This window comes from Emydura macquarii, unplaced genomic scaffold, assembly GCF_026122565.2.
Source record: "Emydura macquarii macquarii isolate MOO-44397 ecotype Brisbane River unplaced genomic scaffold, CSIRO-AGI_Emac_v2 contig_2292, whole genome shotgun sequence".
NCBI classification, from domain to species: Eukaryota; Metazoa; Chordata; order Testudines; family Chelidae; genus Emydura; species Emydura macquarii.
Window position 1 is genome coordinate 1982582 of NW_027132429.1, and position 25534 is coordinate 2008115.

The following is a 25534-nucleotide window of genomic DNA, read 5'->3' on the forward strand; positions in this document are numbered from 1 at the left end:
GCTACTCTGCTGTGAGCAATCATTAATTGTAATTAAGTAATCCAAGTGTTTTGAGTGTAAGCTGCTACCTAGTAAGTGTGACAGACTCCTACACGTGTGGCTTGTCCTAGTCATTTCAGTAGCACCATTTCGATGAAGGAGGACGTACTAGAGGCCTAGTGGCTAGAGCACTGGACCAGGAGACTTGGGTTCTTCTCTTAGCTCTGATGGGAGACCTTGGGTAAGTCACTCCTGCTCTGTACCTCAGTTTCCCCATTACAAAAGGGGATGATGATACTGACTTTCTCTACAAAGCACGAAGGTCTCCTGGTGAAAAGCTAGTTGTTATTAGATCAGGGATCCCTGTCTTCTATTACTTCCCCTTCTGCAGTATGGAAAGGTTGGGATAACCAACACCTGCATCCGACTGAAGCTCCACTTGTCACACCCCCAAAAAGCATGGCTTGGAACCGGCCTTCTGAACCCTCTCTCTGGGAAGAGGCAGAGCTCAGATGCCTTGTGGTGGAGCGATGCCTCTAGCTCAGACACCTCCCAATATAGAGAGCTGCATCTAAGGGGCCGGTGACGCAGGCTTTCTAATTTCCTTCTGAGAGTCCCTGGGCTTCCCTGGGCACAGGCCTAGTTTGTGCCCTGTGCCAGCAGAATGATAAAGAGCATCCTCTTGTCCAAGGTCTCAGGAGCTTGCTAGGGTGCCCCTGCAGGCTCTCTTAGCTTTAATCCCTTAATTTGTGAGTTGATTCTGGGGGAAGAGGATGAAGCTGGTGGTAGTTGAGGGCAGGTGGAACAGTTGGAGAGCGGGGGAAAAGGGCAGGAGAGATTACTGAAGATGAAGCCTGGAGAAGGGAGTACCTATTGGGAATTCAGGCCCACCCACAGCTAAAGGCTCCTCCCCCCCAGCCTAAGGGGAGGAGTTACCAGACCCAGATCCCAAGCAATTCCAGGGGACAACTGATGAGAAAACAGGGACAGGTGTAAGGGTCACAGGGTCAAAATCAGGGATCCAGAAGGGGAGACCAAGCAGAGAACCTTGGACAGGGCTCACTCCTCCTCGAAGGTGTTTAGGGAGCCAGCGGTCGCAGCCCAGAGGGACTCTGCCCGGATATGTGATTGAAGGGTGGGAGTGGAAATAGGCCCCGTGATGGCAGAGCACCTCCCCGCCCAGCATCCATCTCCTCATATATTAGAGGGCCACCTTGGCCAGGGCCAGGAGGAAGGTGACAAGGAGGTCTCGTGACTTTGTGGGGCCACGAACAGGGTGTGTGTAAATCGGGAGGTGTGGGGGGAAAGTGCAGCCAGAATCTAAAGAGAAGGTTGTGGAGGAGCCAGAAAAGGGGCCGCAGCCTGGCGCACTCCAGGTAGACATACGCCAGGGTCTCCCTCACGTCGCAGGTGTCGGGGGTGGGGGGGTGTCAGGTACACGGCCATGCTCGCGGCTCCGTGAAGGAGCTGCCAACTAATATCCCCAGTGGTCCGTGGGACCAAGGTGGAATACTGCCTGGCCCATCGGGAAGGATCCGCAAAGACTTTGCAATCGCTGCATGCTCAGCGCTACTGAAATGCAGCCATCTCTGGGGAGGAGGGTGACTGCAGAGAGTAACAGAGAAAGGGAGGGCCACTCGGGAGAACCCCTGCTCTCAGTGACACTGCTCAAATCCCGTAAAAGGAAGGAGCCCTTTACAAACAGCAGCTTGTTGGGTCCTCCCGCAGGGGAAGGGGATTTGCCCCGGGGTGGGGGTGGGGATCTGCCTGGAGCAGGAGGACCAGGGGAGGCGCTTGAGCTGGACGCTGGGGGTGGAGGAGGATCCCTGGGGCCAAGGGGTCCCTAGGCTGGAAGATGAAGTGGGAGGAGGAAGAGCCCGTGGGGTGTCCTCGGTCTGGGACATGGAGGGGGAGGAGCTGGGGGCGGGTCCTGAGGCAGGGGGAGGAGCTGGGGGAGGAGCCCGCCTCGAGTCCGGGAGCGGAACCCGCCCGGTTGCTACATTGTTGCCCTTTCCAGCCTCTTTCGAATGTTGTGAATGAAGGCCCGGCAGCCACGCCCACCTCCCCATATATGGGCACCACCTCCCGGTCCCGCGCTCCCGGATTGGTGGGCCTCCCTCCCTGATTGACGGCTCTCCCCAGACTTCCCACGTGGGGGCGGGGGCCCGGCGGCTGATTGGCAGCGGGGCGAGCCATTGGCAAGCGGGGGCTGCCGGCCGGCGGCCAATGAGAGCCGGGCGGGGGGAGGGGAAGCCGGGGATCAAGCTGCCGTCGAGCTCATTGTTGTGGAGCTTCTTAAAGGGGCCGCATCGCGGGGCTGGGGCCGGAGCAAGCGGCGGGGGATCTGCGCAGCGAGAGCGGCCCGGGCCCGAGGGAGCCGCCGCCCCCCCCCCCCGTGAGCGCGGGAGCCGCCGCCGAGCTCCGGGCCCGCCGGGCGGGGCAGGCCGGGGATCGAGCCCGAGCGCTGGGCCGCGGGCCGGGGAGCCCGAGCCCATGGAGCAGCCGGCCGCCAAGCGGCGCTGCTGCCCCCCCTGCGGCGGGCGGGGGTCCGGGGGGCCCGGCCCGGGGGCCGCCGCGGAGGGAGGCGGAGGCGGCCGGGCCGAGACGCTGCTGGATCTCAGCGCCAAGCGGGTGGCCGAGACGTGGGCCTTCGAGCAGGTGAGGGGGGCCGGCCCGCCACGTCTCCCCGGGTGCCCCCCGCCAGCCCTCCGCGGGGTGCGCGGGGGTCCTGCCCGTCTTCCTGTCTGTGGGTGCCCCCCCTCCCTGTCCCCTAGGGTGCCCCCATCCGTTCTCCTGGGGGCGCCCTAATATCTACCCCTTAGTGCCCCCCCCCCCCCGCCTTCAGGCTCCTTCACCCGCGAGGGCTGCCCCTCTAATCCCACGGGGCTTCCCCCCCAATCCTGCCCCTGGGGGTGGCCCCACCTGCTCCTAAACTATCCCCTGATCCCCTTCCCCAGCCCCCCATTCCTTCTGCCCGTCTCCCTGCCCCTCCTGTGGGGGGCTGAGGGTGTCCCTACAGCAGGTGTCCGTCACCAGGGCAATCCCCCTCCTCACCCCCCACGGCCTCTGAGCCGGGCTCACCCCCTCACGCCACCAGCTGGGTGGTCTCTTGCCACCCCCTCCTCCTCCCCTGCCCCGTGGCAGGTGCCTGCCTGCGGGCAGGGTGACGCCGGCTGGGGTCAGAGGAAGTGGTTGCTACACACCTGGGCAAGACCGGCCCTCTTTAAATTGCTGGGTGCTTCTCTGACCTCTTTTTGGGGGTGGTGATGGGCAGGCCCGGCTTGGCCCCTCCTCTGGCTTCCCCAGCTTGGCTGCCCCAGGTGGGATTGCTCAGTGACTGGGAGGATGGAAACGGAGCGAAGGGGAATTTCAGGGGTTGTCTCGGGGACTGGCCACAGTGACCCAGGAGGCGTCTGCCAGGCCTAGATTCCTGCCTCTGAGCTGGGAACCAGGGGGGTATTTCCTGAGGGCGAGAGCTGTGGCTGCGGCGTTGCTTCCCACAGGGAAGAGTCGGGTGCCCCATTGCTTGGGACGTCTAAAACTAGTCTGGGCAACACCCTGGCGGAGAGACCCACGGAGGGAGCCTTGGCAAAAGGGTGGGTACGGGGGTGGGGAGCTGACGTGGCACGTCCCCCCCCTCGCCCCGTTTGTCTGTACGTCGGCCCAACTTCCCCCACCCCCAAATTGGGGTTTAAAGCCCCCTCCCCTGAGAGCCCACGCGGCTGTGCCGATTCTCGCACAAGGAAAGGATTTGGTTTCGAGTCAGGGTGGGAAACTTGTCAAACGGGCGTCTCCTGTCCTGACACCCCTCAGTGAGATGAATGAACACCCCACCCTGCACACACACACACAGCGGGACATGCCGAAACGTCTTGCTCGGGCGCGTAGGAGAGCGGTGGCTTTAGAAAGGCCGACTTCCTTCTGTATGAAGATCAGCCCCAGAGGCTCACTTAGCAGGGGGCTGCTTCTAGGACCTACTAAAAATAAAGGCTGCTCAGACCTCAGCTGTGTTCTGCAAAATCTCCTTGGGCTGCGTGGTTTTACTTTCCTGCTGGAGAGCGGCTGAGCTGAGGATCCTGAGCCCCAGGGGCCCAGCAGAAATACCCTTAAGTGTGTGAGATTTTGCCCCGTAGAGAATCGGTCCCTCCAGACCTTAGATCATCCGTTCTTGTCGTCAGCGTCATGCTCACCTTGCCCTGCCCAGTTGCAGGACGAGGGGAGGAGGGTGGCCCATGACTGGATGGGGAGGATTTTGGCTGGGCTGGGTCGAGAGAGAGTCTGGTGTGAGAACAGCAGCACTGGGAAACCCCTGTAGAGGAGAGACCCTGGTGGCAGGTGGCGTCCTCTCGTTTTTGTGACTCCACCAGTCCAGCTGTCAATGAAAAGCACACCTGACAGCACCCCTGACTCCGGGGCTCTGCCGGGTTGGTGGCTACATGCTGAGGAAGAGGAAAGGCGGTGCGGTGGTTAGCACAGCAGCCTAGAACCTGGGAGAGCGGCGTTCGGTTACCTGCTGCTGATCCCCGTGCGAGCAAATCCCTTAGCTTCTCCATGCCTCAGTTTCCCATCTGTACCTCGGGGATAACAGCCCTGCTCTGTCTCACAGGGGATGCGCAAGGATAAATACGGGAAGACTGAGGTCCTCAGGAGGCTCTAAGATCAAATAGACACCCCCTTCCCCAGGGTATATTTCACACCTAGCTTATCGGTGCAGGTGTGTCTAATAGCCCCATGGGGCTCTGATGGCCAGTGTGCTCCCGGTGAAGTAACACAATTTATGTTTTAGTTGGCACCTCTTTGTTCAACTCTCTGCTTCCTAACATTGGCTGGCTTTCCGTTTGCGGGGCTGCTTAGCTGAATACAGCCCCCTGCCGCCCCCCTCTCCCTGTGACAGAGGAAAACATGCAAATGAGGGCGGCCTGTTTTTTTCTGTGGTGAAACTGACGGCGGCTTTTTTTTTTAATTCGCTCTGAGCCCCTGCGTCATGGAGACATCAATTTGCCCTTTTCGAACCTCCTCTGTAATAATTTCTGACCCCCTGACATTTCCCGGGCGGAGGGGAATAGACCGCAGGCGGGCCTTGAAATTAACACACTGTGGGGCTTTAATGTCGTTGAGTGGCCCTGCCTTCCAGTTAAAGGGTTGGGGGTGGTTGCAAGGAGCCCTGATTCTGCAGCCTTCGCTGGGCTGACGCGCTGAGGGCAGCAAGGATCATGTATCCAATCTTCAGGATTGGACCTATGGTGAGACACGATAACAGGACATTGAGGCAAGGGACTAGGCGAGGGGCATGCTGGACTTGGAGTTTGCCCCAGGCTCCCCCTGTGTGACCTCAGACAAGTCACTGCCCCTCTTTGCACCTCGGTTTTCCTCCTCTGTAAAATGGGGAGAAGGATCCCTCCTCTGTGTGTTGGCTAGATTGTGTGGGGCAGGCAGTCTGTGGCTGTGCAGCGCCTGGCGCAGTGGGGCGCCGGTGTCAGCCTTGCTTCGATGATGACGATTGGATTTAAAAATCTCGCTGACAGGAATCTGACCCTTCCTCATCACTGTGCGGTTTTATTCCCTGGCCTGGTGTCTCCCTAGGGCCCAGGTTGTTGTAGTGGCGCTTACGCCCCACATGCCTCATCTCCGTTCCTCTTTGAGCCTTTCCAGCTGGCAGGGCCATGGTGGCTGTTTTACCCAGAAAGTAGGGCCTAGGAGTCCTGATTACAGCCCCGCTGCTGTAACCCCTAGACCCCACTCCCCCCCTGAGAGAACCCAAGTATCCTGACTCCCAGATGCCCACACCCCTCCCAGAGCTGGGGAGAAATCCCAGGCATCCTGACTCCCAGATGCCTCTCCTGCTGTAACCGCTAGCCCCCACTACCCCCCACCTGCCGAGCTGGGGAGAGAACCCAGGTATCCGGAATGCCTGTCGCCTGAGACAGGAAGAGCCTCGCTGGGTTCAGAGATTTCAGCTGGAATTCGCCATCAGCTGGAAGCTGCTTCTTTGGACTTGGCAGAACAGGGACAAAAGCTGAGCCTGCACCTCTGGTGCCCTGGCAGGGTGCAGCTGGCGGTGGCTGCCCTCCCTGGCGGTGCCCGGTGTGCGGGCGGGGATGGGGCAGGTTTCCCAGAGAAGAGAGGTTCTCACCCTGACCCTGCCTTGCCTTCCCTCCCCGCCGCTGTGCTGCAGGTGGAGGAGCGATTCTCCCGCGTCCCAGAGCCCGTGCAGAAGCGCATCGTGTTCTGGTCCTTCCCGCGCAGCGAGCGCGAGATCTGCATGTACTCCTCCCTCGGCCACCACCCCCCCGAAGGCGAGCGGGACTCCCGGGTGCCCTTCAACCGCGGCCTGCACCTGCTACAGTCCGGGGCTGTCGACCGGGTGCTGCAAGTGGGTGAGTGTCGCCAGCTGGGACGGGGAGGGGGGAGCCAGGGCAGAGGGGTCAAACTGAGCTCCCCCCACGGGGCTGATCCTTCCTCTCTCTTCTCTGGTTAGCTTGGAGGCTCCGGGGCTGTCGTCTGTGTCCGTGCAGCGCCTGCCGGCTGTGGGTGGGTGGGGGGCGCCTGGCATGATGGGGCCCGGGTCACAGTTGCAGGGGGCACCTGTGTGGTGTCTGGCATGATGGGGGGGCCTCTGTGGCACGAAGAACGACAGGGACCCCCGTGTTGGGGGCCAGGGCTGGGCGGCATCCAGCACAGATTGTATTGGGGGGGTGACGGCTAGGCAGCACCTGGCACAGCGAGGACCCCGATCCAGCAGGGGACTCTCGGTGCTGGTGTCTGCTGCGGTTTGTGGTCGGGACGATGGCTGCTCTGAGAACCGGGCTGGGTCTGAACTGCTGAGAGGGGGATCCAGGCCCTTCCCTGTCAGAGCAGGCCAGGATTGCTCTCTCGGCCCCATTCCCCAGGGCTTGGTCCCGTCTGGCTTGAAGGGTCTCAAGCCCTTTGCCTCTGAGCATCTTCAGCTTGGCCCTGGGAAAAGCCCCGTGTCCTGGTCTCATTCCTCTTGGTCTCGTGTGTCTTGCGTCAGGTCCTCCTTGACCCCTGGCAGCTGCCCCGGAAAGCCACCGTCTGCATCACCCACGACAGGCTTTGCCTTTGTCTGATTTCTGTCCCCATTCGACTCTGTCCTGCCCCCCAAGGACTGTTCCAGGCAACTTTAAGAATGGCCTTTTCCTACAGGGGAAACTAGGCCGGGGGGGGGGGGGTGTCTGTGTTAGAGACTCATCAATCAGCTGCCAGGGTGTCCCATCTCCTCTTGTTCAGGCAACAAAAGTCGATTTGTCTTTTTTTTTTAAATGTGGCCCCATTGTTCCATTTGGGGCCTGTTTTGTGTGAAATCTTGTTCTTCTCCCCCGGCCTGGCGTAAACCATGATCTCCCTTCACCCCAGTGGGGGAAATAACCCCAACTATTTCCCACTGCCTTGGGGGAAATAGCTGAGGAATCAACTCTCAAAAGTGGGGGAGATGGGGGGGACAGTCTGGAAAGGACGAGTTCCGGCCCCCGCTGAACGGACAGCATGGCTTGGCTTTGTGTGCTGAGAATCCGGCTCTGCCGTGGGATTTTTCTGTGGGTGGATTTTAAATTTGCTCCTCACCGAATCTCAGATGGTCTGAAAACGCTCAACAGAGACCCATTGTTAGCAGAGTTGATGCCCTCTGGAGCTCCGGCTTCTCCCCCTGTAGCCAGCGACCCCGTGGACATAAGGCTCTCTGTGTCGCTCTGACGTCTGCGCGCAGGTCCAGCCGCGTCTCTTTCTCGCTGGGCTATTTTATGCCAAGAGGCTGCACGCTTTTCTCCACCCCCCTCGGTCCCCCCCCAGTGGTTGTCCCCAATAGTAAGGCCGTGTCAGGAGGACGCAGCAGAGAAAGGCAGGATGTCTCTCCAGCACCCAGCTTTGCAAATTCAGCTGGCAGGAAGGTGTTGGGTCTGGCACCCGCTTGGCTATTTCACGCCCAGGATAAAGGCCCAGGCAGCTCAGGAGAGCTGGGGATTAAGGCCATGCGAGCCCTGTAGCTAGAGCCGTGTGCAGGTAGCTGGCTCCAGGCGACGTTCCCAGCACTGCTTTGGCACGCTCATGGGAATGCCGCTTTATCTGGTAGGAGCAGTGCACGTGGGAATGCCGTACGGAACCTGCTTGGTGGGTGGCAGCGTGACTCCGGAACTCAGGAGTCCTGCTTCTAGTCCCAGCTCTGCCACTGGCCTGCTTGGTGACTGTGGGTGTCACTGCCTTTCTCTGTGCCTCAGTTTCCCCGTATGTAAAATGGGGCTGCCCTCGTGTGTGAAGCACTTTGCTGGGAACGGTTGAATAAGAGCCGGGGGTTTGCTGGTAGCACGCTATAGAAACAGACCGATACAGCTACCTTGGCAGAGGACCCATTCCCAGCCCACGCTTGTGATTTTTAGTGTAGACAGATCCTGCCCTGATCTGCTCAGTGGCACTTAGTGCACAATTGAGCCCCCTCTGTATTATGGAGCGTGTCCGGAGAGCTGTGTGGAGCCTGCATACAGCTGTAGCTACAGGGCTCACCTGGCCTTAATACCCGGCTCTCCTGAACTGCCCGGGCCTTTATCCGGTGCGGGATTGCTGGTGTGAAATAGCCACGGGAGCGCCAGACCCGACACCTTCCCTGCTAGCTGCATTTGCAAAGCAGGGCGCTGGAGACATCCTGCCTTTCTGGGAGACGTTGCTGTGGCCTCAGGATGCGGCGTTACAGCTGGGCCGGCATGGTGGCTTAGGCTTGTGTGTTCCTGGTATAAAAGGTCACAGAGAGAAGGCGAGATGCGCTGCTGGAACAAAGCATCACCCAGATCTGCTCGCAGCTGTGGGCTGGAGAGTGTTTTGTCAGCAGGTCCAGGTCTTGTGGCTCGAGATCAAGGGGCTGTCGATGAATGACAAGGCCTCCTATTCCAAACTGATCAAAGTGAAGCCTTTTCTCTCCCTCTCCCCCCCCCCCCCCCCAACAATGTTGTTAGCCTGTGGAACTCACTGCCACTGCATGGCAGTGGGGCTGAGAATTTAGCAAGAGTCCGAGGGATTGGGTGTTTTGTCTGGGTAATAAAGCCTGCCGCCGTTAATGCTGGTAACCAGCATGGGCGGGATAGAAGACCTCTTTCTTTAGGGTTGAAGCCAATCTCTATCCGAGCGTTGTCTACGCTGCACCCTAAGCCTCTCATTGACTCTCAAGGTTGGGTCCATGCCTGTCTCCCCTCCCCTGGTCAGTGAGCACTCAGGACCCAGGTCCTAGGACCCTGCTGGGTAAGGAAGGGGGCGGTGTCTCAGCCTGACTCCGGTCCAAGCCCTGTCACTTTGCAGTGTGGACGCAGGTCCGAGTGCAGACCCGAGTCAAGCCGGGCCTAACACCGGGTGCAGGTGTCGGTGCAGCTGTGAGAGCCGAGTCCTGCAATTGCCAGCCCAGGTTTACAATATGGACGCACAGGCCCGGGCTTGGAACCAGCGAGTCCACAAGGCTGGGTCCTGCCCCTTCGTGTGCAATGGAGACGGGCTCTCGGGGCTCAGCATGAGACCTCGTGCAGGGGGCAGATTATCCCCCGGGTGGCTGTGGCGGGGTTGGTGCATCTTCCCCTGAAGCACCTGGCGCTGGCCAGGGTGGGGGGCAGGGAGCTGGGCTCTGCTCCGATCCAGGTGGTGCTGTTAGCAGGATCCCAGAGAGGCGTAGCTAAGGCCCAGGAACTTCCCCGCACTAGTCCCTGGAGCAGCGCGGCTAGAAACGCATCCTTCCCCTCCGCTTTAGAAAGGGCCAGTGCTGGCGCTTCCACCCGCTTGCCGAGGGGGTGCGGCGCGTGCTGTGGAGAGCCGTGGGGGGTTGCTGGAGGGGAATGGAGGACCAGCGTCAGTCGACTGTGTGCCCCTCCAGCCCCTCTACCCCCGCGCTCCCGTGGGCCCTGGGGATTTCTGGGCGTGCTGTCCCCGGGCCCGTCTCCCTAACGCAGCCTCCAGGTGCTCAGCCCGTTGGGGTGGAGCAGGCAGGGCTCGGGGGGCAGCCAAGGCTCCGCCTGTCCCGCTCCCCTGCTTCAAGCCGCAGGCGGGGAACCTGCGTGGGTGACGACTCCCACCGCGGCTGGAGCAGGACCAGATGCAGCTGGGCTCCGGCACCAGGCTGGGAGTCGGGATGCCGGGCTTCTATTCCTGGCTCTGCCATGTGTGCTGGGGGGTCTCCCCTCCCTGCTCTGTGCCTCAGTTTCCCCTCCCCCCCCGTGTCTCTTTGGACTGTGAGCGCTTTGAGGCAGGGACTCTCCCTTGGTCTGTGCAGCACCTGGCACAAGAGGGCCCCAAGCCGAGGTAGGGTGACTGTCGTATACCTCCGAGGGCTCGCTGACATACGCGCTGTAGCTCAGTTTGGCTGGCTCCTGGAGCCAGGGCTCCATATTTATAACCCCAGTCGCGATCTCCTTGTGTCATAATGTTCTCCTCGGCCCCCCACCTCCCGCGATCTCCGAGCAAGGGGCGCGGCTTATAGGATTGTGTTACAAACCCCGTAAATTCACAGGCCCGGGACCCGCGGTGTTTAGACAGGGCAGGGCGTTTCCAAACACAGCCAGGAGCTAGAAGGCACTTGGCCATACACAGGCTAGAAGCTTGTTGGCTCTGTCCCTGTATTTCGTCTCTAAGGGCCCCGCTATCTAAATCTCACCGGTCCCTGAGATGCAGCCATTGCTGGGGCTGAGCATAGCAGTGTTGCACAACAGGTCAGGCCGGGATTACCCGGCGCTGGCTGGTGGAGCCGAGAGCTCGGAGCAGCCAGTGGGCCTCGCTGAGCAGCTCCGGAAAGTTTTGCGTTTATTTATATTCTGGCAGTGGCCAGACGCCCTTGACCAAGATGCAGCTGCCTCTGGCCTGGGGCATGCGGGGCTCTTTGCGCAGGGCTCCCTCACCCGGCGCTGAAATGCAGCCACTGCTGGGGTGAGGTGCAGCAGCTGCATACAAACCACACCCCTGTTTAGGACAGGAAGTGAAGAGTCCTGCATCACAGTGGGGGATAGAAGATAGTTCCCCACTGCAGTTTTTGGTCTTCTGTCCCAGTGCCTGGGACTCTGGGTTCTGCTCTGACTCCCCCTGTCTTAGAGTGAGCACAGTACACATGCCGCGTGAGAGACCGTCCCTGCCCCAGAGAGCTCACACGCTGAGTAGAGGAAGGATTAATATCCCCATATTGTAGATGGGGGAGGGAGGGGAAACTGAGGCACAGTTTGAAACTGATTTGCTGGACAACACACGGTCTGTGGCAGAGCTGGGAATTGAACCTGGATCTCCCCCATCCCAGCTTCTTCAGCCCCCGCCCTATCCCTCCTTCCGAGACCACCCCGCTTGACCCCAGACAACTGGACCTTAGGGGCTGCAGGTATCCAGGCCTCGGGCTTCACGCTGGCTGTGATGTGCGGCGTCCCCCTTTCCCCAGGGGAGAGCATGCGCCTGAGTGTGCTGGGTTGGAAGAAGTGCCTGGATTTCTCTTGGCCCTAGGGGGTGATGTGGCCCCTCAGGTTCACGGGGATTCCCGCGGGGCTGAAGAACGATCCCCGGGTGGTTACTGCACCTGTTTCGCTCCCCGCAGTCTGCCAGGGGAGGGTGGCTGGGGGCAGGGCCGGTGTCCCCAGCCACGCAGGCTCCAGCCGGGGCACTGCCCCCTTCCCAGCACGCACCGTTCCCACCGGCTGCTCCTCTTTCTATGTCCAGCCCCCCCTGCGTGTGCCGCTGGCTCCGGCCCAGCCCGCGGTGTCCGCGGACATGGGCCGGCAGCCCCAGGTTCCAACCCCACCTGTGTCAGCGTGAGTCACCGCCTGGCCCCGGGCCTGTTTCGGTGAGGTGTCGGCACCTGCCTCCCGTGTGCAGGGGAGACACGCGAGCACCTGCCTGGCTGTGCTGTGACGCGATGCAGCAGGGGAGGGCTGCTGGCGGACCGGTTTCGCCCGGGTGTCTGTGTCAACCTCCCAATACTCGTCTCACCCCCGTGATTCACCCGCTGTGCCAATGCTGGGTGTATGCCACCCCGGCTGAATTCCTCTGCCCCTGCCACCCGGCAAGCCGGCTCTCGGCAGCTCAGCCCCACGGGCTTGCTCACGGCGCCGGGAGGGACTGCAGGCGACCCAGGGGGTGGCACCTAGGAGCAAGGGGGCAAAAGGTCTTCAATGACCTGAAACTCAAAAAGGCTCCTACCCAAAGTGGAAACGCGGCTGAATTGCTAAGGGGGAGCGCCCAAGAATAACCCCGGCACACAGGGACAAACTCCAAAAGGCTGAGTCACACCAAGCCAGGGCCACCGAGAGAGACTGGGAATCCAGCAGGAGCAAGGGGGAGAGAAGGTCCCCTACCTGGCGGGGCCGGAGAGCTGATTAGTGAGGACGTGAGGAAGGCTGCGGTGTTTAATGCATACGGTGCTAATGGCGATCAGGTGCGCGGCACAGTCTGTGCTAATGAAGAGGGGGCAGGAACAGAAGCCGAAATGGGGAGAGAACGGGTTGGATGGTATTTAGATAAATCAGCGGCCTGCTGGTCAGCGGGGCCTGGTGAAATTCATCCTCCGCACGGAAGGAGCTAGCTGAACGATCTCTTGCCCGTTAGCAGTTATCTGTGAGAGCTCTTAGAGGACAGGTGAGGGCCCAGAGGACTGGAGCAGGGCAACCAAAGTGTGTGTGGTTAAGAGGGGGAACAGAGGCCCTGGGAACTATAAACCAGTCAACTGAGCTTCGATCGCTGGAAAGATACTGGGACAAACTATTAAACGATGGATAAGGAACAGCCGGCACAGCTTTGTCACCAGCAGAACATGCCAAACCAGCCTGATTTTCTTCTTTGACAGGGTTACTGGCCTGGTGGAGGGAAATGGGGCGTAGCAGACCTGATGTATCTAGATTTTAGTCAGTCCCACACGACGTTCTCATGAGCAAACTAGGGAGATGTGGTCTAGATGAAATTACTGTAAGGTGGGTGCACAACTGCTTGAATGACTGTACTCCAAGAGTAGTTATCAACCGTTTGCTGTCAAACTGGGAGGACGTATCTGGTGGCGTCTCGCAGGAGTCTGTCCTGGGTCCTGTTTTCATTAATGACTAAGATGATGGAGAGGCGAGTATGCTTATAAAATTTGCAGATGACACCCAGCTGGGAGGGGTTGGAAGCACTTTGGAAGACAGGATTAGAATTCAGGAGGACCGGGACAAATTGGAGAATTGTTCTGAAATCAACAAGATGAAATTCAGTAAAGTGCAAAGTCCTACACAGAGGCAGGAAAAACCAAAGGCACAACTACAAACTGAGGAATAACTGGCTATGTGGCGGTACTGCTAAAAAGGAGCGGGGGGTTACAGTAGATCACAAATTGAAAAAAAATGGAAGTTAAATCCTATTGAGGGAAATAAAAAGGAGCATGAACTCTGGCAAATGAAGTGTTTAAATATAATTAGGCAGGCCAAAAACGAATGTGAAGAACAGCCAGCCAAAAACTCAAAAAGTAACAGCAAAACAATGTTATGTACATCAGAAGCAGGAAGCTGCTAAACAACCCATGGGGCCACTGGACGATGGGGATGCTAAAGGAGCACTCAAGGAAGATAAGGTTATTACAGAGACACTAAATGAATTCTTTGCATCGGTCTTCATGGCAGAGGATGTGAGGGAGATTCCCAAACCCAAGCCATTCTCTTTCGATGACAAATCTGAGGAACTCTCCCAGATTGAGGTGTCATTGGAGGAGGTTTTTGGAACAGATTCATAAATTAAACAGTAATAAGTCACCAGGACCAGATGGTTCCACCCAAGAGTTCTCAAGGAACTCTGCTGTGAAATTGCAGAACTGCTACCTGTGGTATGTAACCTAGCATTCAAATCAGCTTCTGGACCAGATGGCTGGAGGAGATGTCAATTTTTAAAAAAGACTCCAGAGGCGATCCCGGCAATTACAGGCCAGTAAAGCCTAACTTCAGTACCAGGCAAATTGGTTGAAACCATAGTAAAGAACAGAATGATCAAAGATATAGATGAACATGATTTATTGGAGAAGAATCAACCTGGTTTTTATAAAGGGAAATCATGCCTCACCAATCTACTAGATTTCTTTGAGGGGGTCCACAAGCATGTGGACAAGGGTGATCCAGTGCATATAGTGTACATAGACTTTCTGAAAGCCTTTGACCAGGTCTCTCACCAAAGGCTCTTAACCAAAGTAAACAGTCATGGGATAAGAGGGAAGGTTCTCTCCTGGGTCAGTAACTGGTTAAAAGACAGGAAATAAAGGGTAGGAATAAACAGTCAGTTTTCAGAATGGAGAGAGGTAAAATTGGTGTCCCCCAGGGGTCTGTCCTGGGACCAGTACTGCTCAATGTATTCATAAATGATCTGGAAAAGGGGGTAAATGGTGAGGTGGCAAAATTTGCAGATGTTACAAAAACTACTCGAGATGGTTAAGTCCAAAGCAGGCTGTGAAGAGTCACAGTGGGATCTCCCAAAACTGGGTAACTGGGCAACAAAATGACAGATGAAATTCAGTGTAGATAAATGCAAAGTAACGCACATTGGAAAACAGAATCCCAACTGTACATATCAAACGATGGGGTCTAAACTAGCTGTTACCACTCAAGAAAGGTCTTAGAGTCACTGTGGAGAGTTCTGTGAAAACATCCACTCAGTTTGCAGCGCTAGTCAAAAAAGTGAACCGACTTGGGAATCATAGGAGAGGAAGAGAGAAGACAAAATATCGTATTGCCTCTTTATAAATCCACATCTTGCGTACTGCATGCAGATCTGGTCACCCCATCTCAAAGAAAGATCTATTGGAATTGGAAAAGGGCAGCTAAAATGATGAGGGATATGGAAAAGCTCCCATGTGAGGAGAGATTAATAAGACTGGGACTTTTCAGCTTGGAAAAGAGACAACTAAGGGGGGATATGATCGAGGTCTATAAAATCATGACGGGTGTGGAGAAAGTAAAAAGAAGTGTTATTTACTCCTCATAACACAAAAACTAGGGGTCACCAAATGAAATTAGCAGGCAGCAGGTTTAAAATGAACAAAAGGAAGTGTTTCTTCACACAACGCACAGCCAACCTGGGGAACTCCTCACCAGAGGATGTTGTGAAAGCCAAGACTATAAGAGGGTTAAAAAAAAAACTAGCTAAGTTCATGGAGGGCAGGTCCATCAGGGCTATTAGCCAGGCTGGGCAGGGATTGCTGTTTGCCAAGGGCTGGGAATGGCCGACGGGATGGGTCACTTGGTGATTGCCTGTTCTGTTCATTCCCTCTGAAGCACCCGGCGTTGGCCACTGTCGGAAGACAGGATGCTGGGCTGGATGGACCATTGGTCTGACCCAGTCTGGCCGTTCTTCTGAATAGGAGCCAACAATGTGATGCAGTTGCAGAACCCGCCAGCGATGGCGGTGGGGTGTAGTAACAGGAATGGTGTGTCTAAGACATGGGTGGTCACTGTCCCGCTCACCGCGGCGCGTTCAGTTCTGAGTGCCTCGCTCGAGGGAAGACGTGGCGAATTTGGAGAGTCCAGAGCAGAGCAACCAAAACTGAGCAACGGTTGAGAAAATCCGACCTGTGGGGACGGGGATGGAATGGGGGGGTGAGGAATTGCCAGCGGGGATTTTTTCTAATGCCTGCCCTTGCTCATGCTGGAAATGACCCTGGGAAAAGGCCGGGGATCGATTGTCCTCCAAGTCCAGTGAGGGGAGGACAAGATGCAGTGGACATAATCTGCAGCGGGGAGATGTGGGTTAGAGATCAGGAAAAGCCGTCTCACTCGAAGGCGAGTTCAGCTCTGGAAGAGGCGAGAAAGGTGGCTGTGGGATCCCCATCCCTGGAGGTCTTTGAGGACAGGTCGGACAAACGCCTGGCGGGGCTGGGCGGGTTTCCTAGGTCCTGTCTCGGCGCAGGGGGCTGGGTGTGGTGACCTGTCAAGATCTGGGATTCTGTGAAAGAGAAGCCGAGGTGAAGCCCAGGGCAAACGCCCCGCCAGCGGGATCTGGATCATGGCAGCACCTACAGGCCTCAAGTGAGACGGGGCCTTCGCTGTGCCAGGTGCTGCAGGTTCCCCATGGCCGCTGCACTGCCCAGGCTGGGGGCCCCCCATTGGGCAAGGCTCTGTGCTGGCCCCGACTGAGATCGGGAGCCCCCATTGCGCTGGGTGCTGCCCAGACACGTGGGGAGAGGGGGTCCCTGCCCCAGGGAGCTGCCAATCTCAATAGACAATGTGCAGGAGGGGGGAAGAGGTGCAGAGTGGGGGAAGGGACTGTCCCAAGGACCCTCCGCCGGAATAGAACCCAGGTGTCCTGAGCCCGGAGCTCTCGCCAGGGGCCTGAACAGTCTCTGTCCCCAGACAAAGGGCCAGAAGCTGTCACGGGGACCAGTCTGGTACGTTTCGGAGGGATACAGGGTTCTTCACTTCCTGTCCCAAACTCTGGTGTGGCTTGTAAACAGTTGCTGCCCCCCGCTCCAAGGGCAGTTTCACGTCAGTGCTGGGCAAGAGATCCCTGTGTAAACAGCCTCCCCGCCCTACCCCAGAGCTAGCTGCATCTCAGCATTGGGCCAGGAGCCGGGTGGAAACAGCTGCTGCATTCGAGCCAAGCAAGCCACGCGCAGCGCTGCTGTGCGGCTGTTAACCTGCTGCCCTGTTCCACCCCAGAGGTGGCTGCGTTTCAGCGGCCGAGGAAATCAGAGTCAGGGCTCAGCGCACACAGCATTGGCTAGTTACAGGATTCAGGGGCATCGCGGGAGAGGGGGAGACGCAGAAACATGCTGCAGCTCCGCGGGCCCACAGGTCTCAAGCCAGGAGCCCTTGAAATAGCTTTTTATTGGTCTCTGAGGGTGCTGGTAAAAACCAGGCTGCTCTGGCTGCCCGGGGTTGAGGGTGCGTCATCCAGAGAGCCCCCCCCACCCTTTAGGTGCCCAGTACCCTCTGCGCCAGCCGCAGCCCCGTCCTCCTCAGCCAGCCCGGCAAGAGGGAGCCCCTCATCATTTCCTTGATTTGGGGGTGTCTGTGTGTGGGGGGAGCAGCAACCAATCAGCCAAGGGGCCCTGAGAGCTTTCAGTGGGGATTCCTTGAACTGCTCAGGCTTGTGGAGGTCAGGCTGGGAGCCAGGACTCCTGGGTTCTAGCCCCGGCTCTGGGAGGGGAGTGGGGTCTAGTGGTTAGAGTGAGGGGGGCTGGGAGCCAGGACTGGGTTCTATCCCCGGCTCTGGGAGGGGAGTGGGGTCTAGTGGTTAGAGTGAGGGGGGCTGGGAGCCAGGACTCCTGGGTTCTAGCCCCGGCTCTGGGAGGGGAGTGGGGTCTAGTGGCTGGAGCAAGGGAACAGCTCCTCTCCCCCAGTCACCCGTCCCCTCCTGCCCCCAGGCTTCCACCTGAGCGGGAACGTGAGCGAGCCGGCGGGCCCCAGCGAGCCGGAGCGGAGCTTCCACGTCTCCATCAGCTTTGACCGGTGCAAGATCACCTCCGTGAGCTGCGCCTGTGACAACCGGGACATCTTCTACTGCGCCCACGTGGTGGCGCTGTCGCTCTACCGCATCCGCAACGCCCGGCAGGTGGAGCTGCGCCTGCCCATCTCCGAGACCCTCTCCCAGATGAACCGGGACCAGCTGCAGAAGTTCGTCCAGTACCTGATCAGCGCCCACCACACCGAGGTGCTGCCCACGGCCCAGCGGCTGGCCGACGAGATCCTGCTGCTGGGCTCCGAGATCAACCGCGTGCATGGTATGGGGTGGCCCTCCCGCCGCTGGCTGCAGGGCGGGGCACCTGTGGGTCATGCTCCGCCCTGGGGTCCGCCCCCCATTGGCTGCAGGGCGGGGCACCTATGGGTTGCTGTAGAATTTGGGATCTGCCTCCTGATTGGCTGTGGAATGGGGGGGGGCTCTCGATCGTGCTAGAACCTGGGATCCGCCCCCCATTGGCTGCAGGGCAGAGCCCCATAAGTGGGTCTAGTACCTGGGCCCTGCCCCCCATGGGAGCAGAGCAGGGGCCTCCTGGTCACTCTGTCCCCCACCCTTGTTGCCCGAGGTGGGGCCAGGGGTCCCCGGTGGGGGGGTGTTTTCTGCTGCCCTGGTGACTTTGCTCCCCCACCCCCCAGGCGCCCCTGACCCCACGGCTGGCGCCAGCATCGAGGACGCCAACTGCTGGCACCTGGACGAGGAGCAGATCCAGGAGCAGGTGAAGCAGCTTCTGTCCAACGGGGGCTATTACGGGGCCAGCAAGCAGCTGCAATCTATGTTCAACAAGGTACGGCCCCCCCGCCCCCCAACAGCCTGCCCCCCCCTTGCCAAGGGCCCCCAGCCTCAGTAAGGACACAACCTCCCCACCCCCAGCTGGGGGCAGGGCCTGTTACCCCCCCCCCAGCCCATTTCCCCTCCCTTCTGCCCCCCAAGTTGGGGTCCCCCCAACCCAAGGGCTTCCCCCAGAACAGGGGTCTCTGCTGATCACTGCCCCCCCCCAGCCCCTCTGCTGGAGCTGGCTCAGACCCCGCTTCACATGGAGGGGGGGAGTTGGGTCGTGTCACTGCCTCTCCCCCCATTACCTGCCGTGGGGGTTTTATGCTGGAGCTGGGGGGATGGGACCAACCCTGGGTCCCCGCCCCCCCCCCCCCCCCCAGACTGGCAGGGTCGCAGCTCCCCTCTGAGCCGCTTCTCCCCCGACCCCCAGGTGCGCGAGATGCTGCGGATGCGGGACTCCAACGGCGCCCGCATGCTGATCCTGATGACGGAGCAGTTCCTGGAGGACCCGCGCCTGGCGCTGTGGCGGCAGCAGGGAGCCGGCATGACGGACAAGTGCCGGCAGCTGTGGGACGAGCTGGGTAAAGGAGAGAGCCTCTCGGACTGGCCCCCCCAGGGCTGATCCGCCGGGGCCCCCAGACCCGCCCCGCAGCCCCCTCCTATCCCAGCCCTGGGCTCCCCCCATCTCCCCCACCTCCGGTGCCCCTCACCCCGACCCACAGCCCCTGCTATCCCCGCCCTGGGCTCCCCCCCTCCCAACCCCCACCTCTGCCGGAGCCCCTCACCCCCGACCCACGTCCCTCGCGGCCGGGTGAAGTCCTTGTGGCTCGCCTGGCCCCTGGGTCACCCCGTCTCTCTGCGGCAGGGGCGCTGTGGGTGTGCGTGGTCCTGAACCCCCACTGCAAGCCGGAGGAGCGGGCCCTGTGGCTGGCGCTGCTGAAGAAGTGGAACAAGCTGGACGTCTGCCCCTTGGAGGAGGGCAACTATTCCTTCGACCTGCCGGGGGCCACCGCGGCCCTGCAGCCCCCCTCCGTGCCCAGCATGGGTATGGCGGCGGGAGAGGGGGGTGGGCAGGAATCCGAGCGGAGATGGAGGGGATCGGCCGGGGGGACCCTTGTGCAGAGATGGGGGGGGACCCCAGAGCAGGGAGGGCAGGGTCTGCTCCCCACAGCTCGGAGCCGGCGCCCCCAGAGGCGCCGTGCCTGAGCCTGCCCTGGGGCTGGCGGGGAAAGGCCCCGTGTCCTGCTGCCCTGCCCTGACTCCGGCCTTTCCCCCGGCAGCGCCCGCCCGCCAGACGGTCTTCGGCCGTGCCATCAAGGCGGTGGAGCTGTGCTGGGGCGACGGCCACCTGCAGAAGATCCTGGGCAGCGACGGCTACGGGCTGGGGGGGAAGAGCGGCGGGGACAAGCTCTGCTTCGACCCCCAGGGCCGCCCGCTCTGGCTGGGCGACCCCTTCCCCACGGCCTGCGCCCGCGTCGACGCCCTGCGCGCCCACGGCTATGCCCGCGAGGCCCTGCGCCTGGCCTCCGCCGTCGTCACCACCATGCGCCTGCAGCGGCGCCACCAGCTGGAGAGCTACAAGCAGCAGAAGAAAGGTGGGCGGGGGGCGGGGGGAGCAGTGGGGCGGGGGGGGGGGCTGGGACGCTTGGGTTCTATTCCCAGCCCTGGGGGGAGTGAGGTCTAGTGGGCGGAGCCAGCTGCACACCAGGACGCCTGGGTTCCTTGCTGTGCCCATGGCCTGGGCGTCTAATGTGGGGGGGACCTCGCAGGGGGCTGCCTGGCCCAGGGGCGGAGGAGCAGGGGGCCCTGGCCCCGGCGTGGCCCCGTCCCAGCCTCTGGCGGGTTTTCACCCTCCCTCCCTCCCTCCGGCAGAGCTGCTGCACAAAGGCAGCACGTCCATCACCAACCTGGAGGGCTGGGTGGGCCACCCCCTGGACCCCATCGGCTGCCTGTGCCGGACCCTCCTGGAGCCCTGCCACATGGAGGATGAGGAGCTGGCGCTTTATCCAGGTACCGGGGGTGGGGGGGGGCTCTGCGACAGATGGGGGGGCCCCGAACACCCCATGGGGCGGGGGCCGGTGCAGACAGACTGCCCTGCTCTCACATCAGTGGAGGAAGCTGAGATCCCAGCGACCCCTCGGGGATGGGGACTTGCACCGGGGGGCGTGGGGCTGGCACAGTTTGGGGGGGGGTCTGCATCAGTGTCTGCCCCCCAGGGTTGGTCCCCTCTTCCCCACATCTCCTCCCACACGGGGGGGCCCGGCCAGCCTGGCCCCGGGCTGACCCTTCCCGCCCCTGGGCAGACACGGCGGGCGACGTGAAGAAGGTGCTGTACCAGCACGTGGCCGTGCCCTCCGGCCCCGGCTCGAGCGAGTCGTACGTCACGCTGGCCCTGGAGGTGGCGCTGGCGGGGCTGGGGCAGCAGCGGGCCATGCCCGAGGGCCTCTACGCCCAGGACAAGGTGGTGCGGAGCGAGGAGCAGCTCATCGGCCTGCTGGACGAGCTGGAGCCGGACGAGCGGCTGGTGCAGGTGCTGCGGAAGCAGGCGGTGCTGCTGCTGGAAGGTAGGGGGCTGGGGCTGGGGGGGGGCCGGCCCCTCCGCCGGGCACGGCCTGGGGAACCCTGAGTGGGCTGGGATCCAGGGGCCCAGCTGGTGTCACCCCACAGCCGGCGAGGGAGGGACCCGTCCTTCCTGCTCTGGGTCCCTGAGGGTGCCTCCTGCGAGGGGCAGGGCTCGGGTCCGTGTGGGGCGCAGGGGGGCTGCCCCTCGGGACAGTCTGTGCGTATCCCCCGGGGCGATGCGCTGCCCGGCTGCACTCTGGGACTCCAGTGGGGGGCGCAGGGGGGGATCGGAGGGGGGGGGTGCGGTGCCCCTGGCGCGGCCAGCCCCTCACCGTGGCGTCTGTCCCCCGCCAGGCGGCCCCTTCAGCGGCTTCGGGGAGGTGGTGTTCCGGGAGAGCGTGCCCATGCACACCTTCGCCCGCTACCTCTTCACCGCCCTGCTGCCCCACGACGCCGAGCTGGCCTATCGCCTGGCGCTGCGAGCCATGAGGTAGGTCCCCCCCCCCGGCCCCCGCAGCGCAGCCTGGGCCCCCCCAGCCTCTCCCCTATTCGTCTCGCCCGGCTGCTGCTCCTCCCCCGCCCCCCCTGGTGCCTGGTGCAGCCTCCCCCCCCCCCCCGAACCTGCTCCGAGGAGAGCTCAGGCAGCAGCTGCAATGGACCCCCCCGCCCCCGGTGAGACTGCACGGGGACAACCCAGGGAGGGGCCCCTCCACAACCCCCGAGACGATTCCCCCGCCCCACGGAGTGAGCAGCTGTCCAACGTCTGTCCCGTCCTGCCGCCTTCGTCACCAAGGAAGGGGTGGGAGTCCTGGGTTCTGGCTCTGGGAGGGGAGTGAGGTCTAGTGGTTAGAGCAGGGGGCTGGGAGCCAGGACTCCTGGGTTCTCTCCCTGGTTCTGGGAGGGAGTGGGGTCTGATGGGTGGAGGAGAGGGTTGGGAGCCAGCCCCCCTGGTTCTCCTGCTGGGTCTGGGGTGGGAGGTGCCGGGCATCCCCGTGGCGACGGCTCCCCTGACCAGCCCCCTTCTCCCGGCCGCAGGCTCCCAGTGCTGGAGACGGTGATGCGAGCCGGGGACATCCTCCACCAGAGCCCGCTGGACTCCATGATGGCCAACCGCTTCCCCCGCTGGTTCATCCTGGGCCACCTGGAGACGCGCCAGTGCGAGCTGGCGTCCACCATGCTCACCGCCGCCAAAGGTGACGCCGGACGCTGGGCCAGGGCTTGGCGCGTGGGCCTGGGAGCCAGGACTCCTGGGTCCTGTCCCAGCGCCGGGGGGGGGGGGGGGGGTGCGGGATCTCTTCGTGATGGCGCTGAGCGGTAGGGTGGGGTGCCAGGTCTCAAGCTCTGCCCCCTCCTCCGCCACTGACTCAGTGCCTGGGTCAAGTCACTCGCCTGCCCCTGTGGGTCCAGGGCACCCCGCACCATGAGCTTCTGAGAGACGCGTCTTCCTCTGGGCCAGGCCGGGCCCCCGAGTTCCCTCCACGTGGGCCCCCGAGTTCCCAACCCTGCAGCTTTGTGGCGCCTCTGCCCTGGGGGCTAATCTCTCCCCCCAATCCCTACTCTAGGAGACCCCAAGTGGTTGCACGCGGTCCTGGGGTCCATCCAGCAGAACATCCACTCCCCCGCCCTCCTCTTCAAGCTGGCCCAGGATGCCTGTAAGACGGCGACCCCGGCTAGCGCCCCCCCAGACACCACGCTGCTCAACATCTCCCTGGAGCTTGGCCTGCAGGTAAGGGCGGGAGGGAGACACGGCTGCCGCTTCTCCGGGAGGGGAGTGTGCAGATGTTCACAGACTCCGTCGCTGGGGCCGCTCACCCAGCACTGACATGCACCCGCCTCTGGGGTGGGGCGCAGCGACTGCTTAACAGCCCACAGTAGGAAGGGGGTGGTGTCTAATGGTTAGAGCGGGGGTGGACTGGGATTCGGGATTCCTGGGTTCTGCGCCCAGTTCTAACACAGATTTACTGAGAGACCTTGGGCCAGTCCCTGTCCCCAGTCGTGCCTCAGTTTCCCCCTCTGTGCAGTGGGGGGGTGACCCCTTCCCGTATGCTCTCAGCCCCTCTGGTGAAAGGCTCTGCAGGCGCTAGTCAGAGCGCACTCTGTCCCGCGGGGGCCGTGCCGCGGGGGCTGTGACGAACCGTGTCTCCCACCCCCAGGTGATGCGGATGACTCTGAACACCATGACCTGGCGCCGGAGGGAGATGGTGCGCTGGCTGGTGAGCTGCGCCACGGAGATCGGTGAGTGGCCGGGCAGAGCGACACCCCAGGAACCCCCACCCCCCATCCCTCCCAGCTCAGGAGACGAGTCTCCCAACCCAGCGTGGGCGGGAGGCAGGATGCCTGGGTTCTCTTCCCAGCCCGGGGAGGGGAGTGGGGTCTCGTGGTGAGAGCAGAGGACGGGGGGGTTAGGGCCTCGGGACTCCTGGGGTCCCGTCCCAGCCGAGCAAGCCATGGGCAGAGCCGGGGGGTTTGCAGGCTGGGCGGGTGAGCTCAGGCCGGCTGGGTCGAGAGCCGTGAGCTGCTCTGACCCCTCTGCCCCCCCCCACAGGGGTGCAGGCTCTGATGAACATCATGCAGAACTGGTACACGCTCTTCACCCCCATCGAGGCCACCACCATCGTGGCGGTGACGGGCACCACCCACGCCACCCTGCTGCGCCTCAACCTGGACCTGGGCCAGCGGGAGGGGCTGTGCGCCCGGGCCCGGGCCGTGGCCCTGCAGTGCGCCATGAAGGACCCGCAGAACTGCTCGCTGCCCGCCCTGACCCTCTGCGAGAAGGACCACGCCGCCTTCGAGGCCACCTACCAGATCGTGCTGGACTCGGCCGCCTCGGCCAGCATGGGCTACTCCCACCTCTTCACCGTGGCCCGGTACATGGAGCACCGGGGGCTGCCCCTCCGCGCCTACAAACTGGCCACCCTGGCCTTCTCCCAGCTCAGCATCGCCTTCAACCAGGACACGCACCCGGCCGTCAACGACGTGCTCTGGGCCTGCTCCCTCAGCCACTCGCTGGGCAAAAGCCAGCTGGCGGCCGTGGTGCCCCTCATCATCAAGAGCGTGCAGTGCGCCCCCATGCTCTCCGACATCCTGCACCGCTGGAGCCTGCCCTCGCCCGGCCTGGCCTCGCTCCCGGGCCGCCGCAACGCGGCCAAGCCCCCGCCCGCCCCGGGCCTGGACAAAGCCCCCCTCTGCCAGCTGTTGGAGGCCGCCATCGCCGCCTACGTCAGCACCACCCATTCCCGCCTCACCCACATCAGCCCGCGGCACTACAGCGAATTCATCGAGTTTCTGTGCAAGGCCCGCGAGACCTTCCTGCTGGCCCCCGACGGCCTCCTGCAATTCGCCCAGTTCCTCGACAACCTCAAACAGACCTACAAGGGCAAGAAGAAACTCATGCTCCTGGTGCGGGAGCGATTTGGCTAGGGGGCGGGGCCACAGGCGGATCCCTCCCCCTTGGGGCGGGGCCACGGGTTGAGCCCGCCCCCTTGGGGGCGTGGGTAGCTCCATGGGGGGAGGCTATGGATTCAGCTGGGGACCTCACAGACTCCTGCCCCCGAAAGGAGCGGGTTGGTTGGACACGGGCCCCCTCCCCATTCAGTTAAGGGGAGCCCTTGGCTCGGGGTTTCCATGGGAATGGGGGTCCCTGGGCCAGGATCTGGTCGGCGGGCGAGGCGGGGGGCGTGACTCTGGACCCATTTGAAGGACCCTGTTTCTTTCCAGTGTTTAATTTATATTCGGGGGCCGGGGTGGCCGCGTGGCCAGGTTCTAGGAATCGCAGATTTCAGTATTAACAGGCGACGGCTGTGGCCACCGGCCGTCTGCCTTGAAGGATCGTCTGGCAGAGCCGAGCAGGGGGGTCGGAGACGGGCAGAAGCGACTGGCTCCGGGGCCAGCCTGGGTCTGAGGCTGGTGGGGGGGCCTGATCTTAGTGTAATCTGGGCCCGATCCTGGGCTCGGCCGCAGCGGAGAGCCGGGTGCCGGGGAGATTTTAGCAGCGTTGCCGGCTCCCTGCTGCCCTGGAGCCAGGCGGGGGATCCGTCACACTTGGAACCGGCTCCGGCGCCACCCTGGAGCTCACCGCGCCAGGGCCATGTTTTGCCCATAAATCCTCCCTGGAGGATTTGAACCCGTGATGCTCGAAGGCCCTGCCTGTGCCGTCCGCAGAGGTAAAGCGGGGCTAGGGCCGCACACTCCGGCTCCATCGCCGCGCTGGGACGGGACTTGAGTTGCTTTCCCTTCTGCCGCCTTGCAGCCGCTGGGATCCGAAGCCATAACCCGCCGGGGGCCCAGCAGGCCGGACCCTCAGCTTCCACCGCCCTGGCCGGCCCCCGGCTTTCGAAGGGCTAAAGATCCTTTTCTGAGGCGTCAGCAGCTGCGGGGGGCAGGCTGGACCCAGCACAGCGGGCGGCGGGCAGCCAGAGGGGACCTGGGTTTTGTACAGCGCCCGTCACCCGGGGATCGGAGCCGCCGGCGGGCGTCTGAGCTGGCTCCGTGGCGAGAAGGGACCTGGGCCAGGGGGATTGTTTGGGTCTGAGTGTGGCCGGGAGGAGCAATTGCCCTGCTCTCGAGCCTGACCCCAGCGGCTCTGGCCCTGACCCTGCACCCAGGGCCTGCAACCTTCCCTCGCTCTGGCTCTGTATTTTCCTCTCCCTCCATGGAGCACCCGGCTGAAGGAGGCAATCGCCTGCCCCCCTTCCCCCTGTCCCTGCCCCCTGGAGCTCCCAGCCATGAGCCACCATCTCGGTGGGTTTCTTGGCCCTTCGGTTCCTTTCCAGCTGGGAAAGGGGGGGGTCTT

The 25534-nt window shown here is 61.9% G+C and overlaps 1 protein-coding gene across 1 annotated transcript; it reads left to right on the forward strand.

Moving 5' to 3' along the window:
• The first annotated feature begins 2343 nt into the window (after positions 1-2343).
• Positions 2344-25534, forward strand: ZSWIM4 (zinc finger SWIM-type containing 4). The gene is made up of 14 exons (XM_067560513.1): positions 2344-2637; positions 6155-6356; positions 17312-17668; positions 18042-18190; positions 18611-18761; positions 19046-19225; positions 19461-19775; positions 20053-20190; positions 20484-20744; positions 21097-21232; positions 21778-21935; positions 22305-22468; positions 22896-22977; positions 23288-25534. The coding sequence occupies exons 1-14, from the start codon at positions 2473-2475 to the stop codon at positions 24160-24162; spliced, it is 3333 nt and encodes a 1110-aa protein (XP_067416614.1). The 5' UTR covers positions 2344-2472; the 3' UTR covers positions 24163-25534.

Bases quoted from the DNA above. Each gene is read 5' to 3' on its own strand.
- ZSWIM4 (XM_067560513.1), top strand. From the start codon at position 2,473: ATGGAGCAGCCGGCCGCCAAGCGGCGCTGCTGCCCCCCCTGCGGCGGG. The intron at 17,669-18,041 runs GTATGGGGTGGC...CCCACCCCCCAG, and splicing joins CGAGATCAACCGCGTGCATG to GCGCCCCTGACCCCACGGCT. The intron at 20,191-20,483 runs GTACCGGGGGTG...GCCCCTGGGCAG, and splicing joins GGAGCTGGCGCTTTATCCAG to ACACGGCGGGCGACGTGAAG.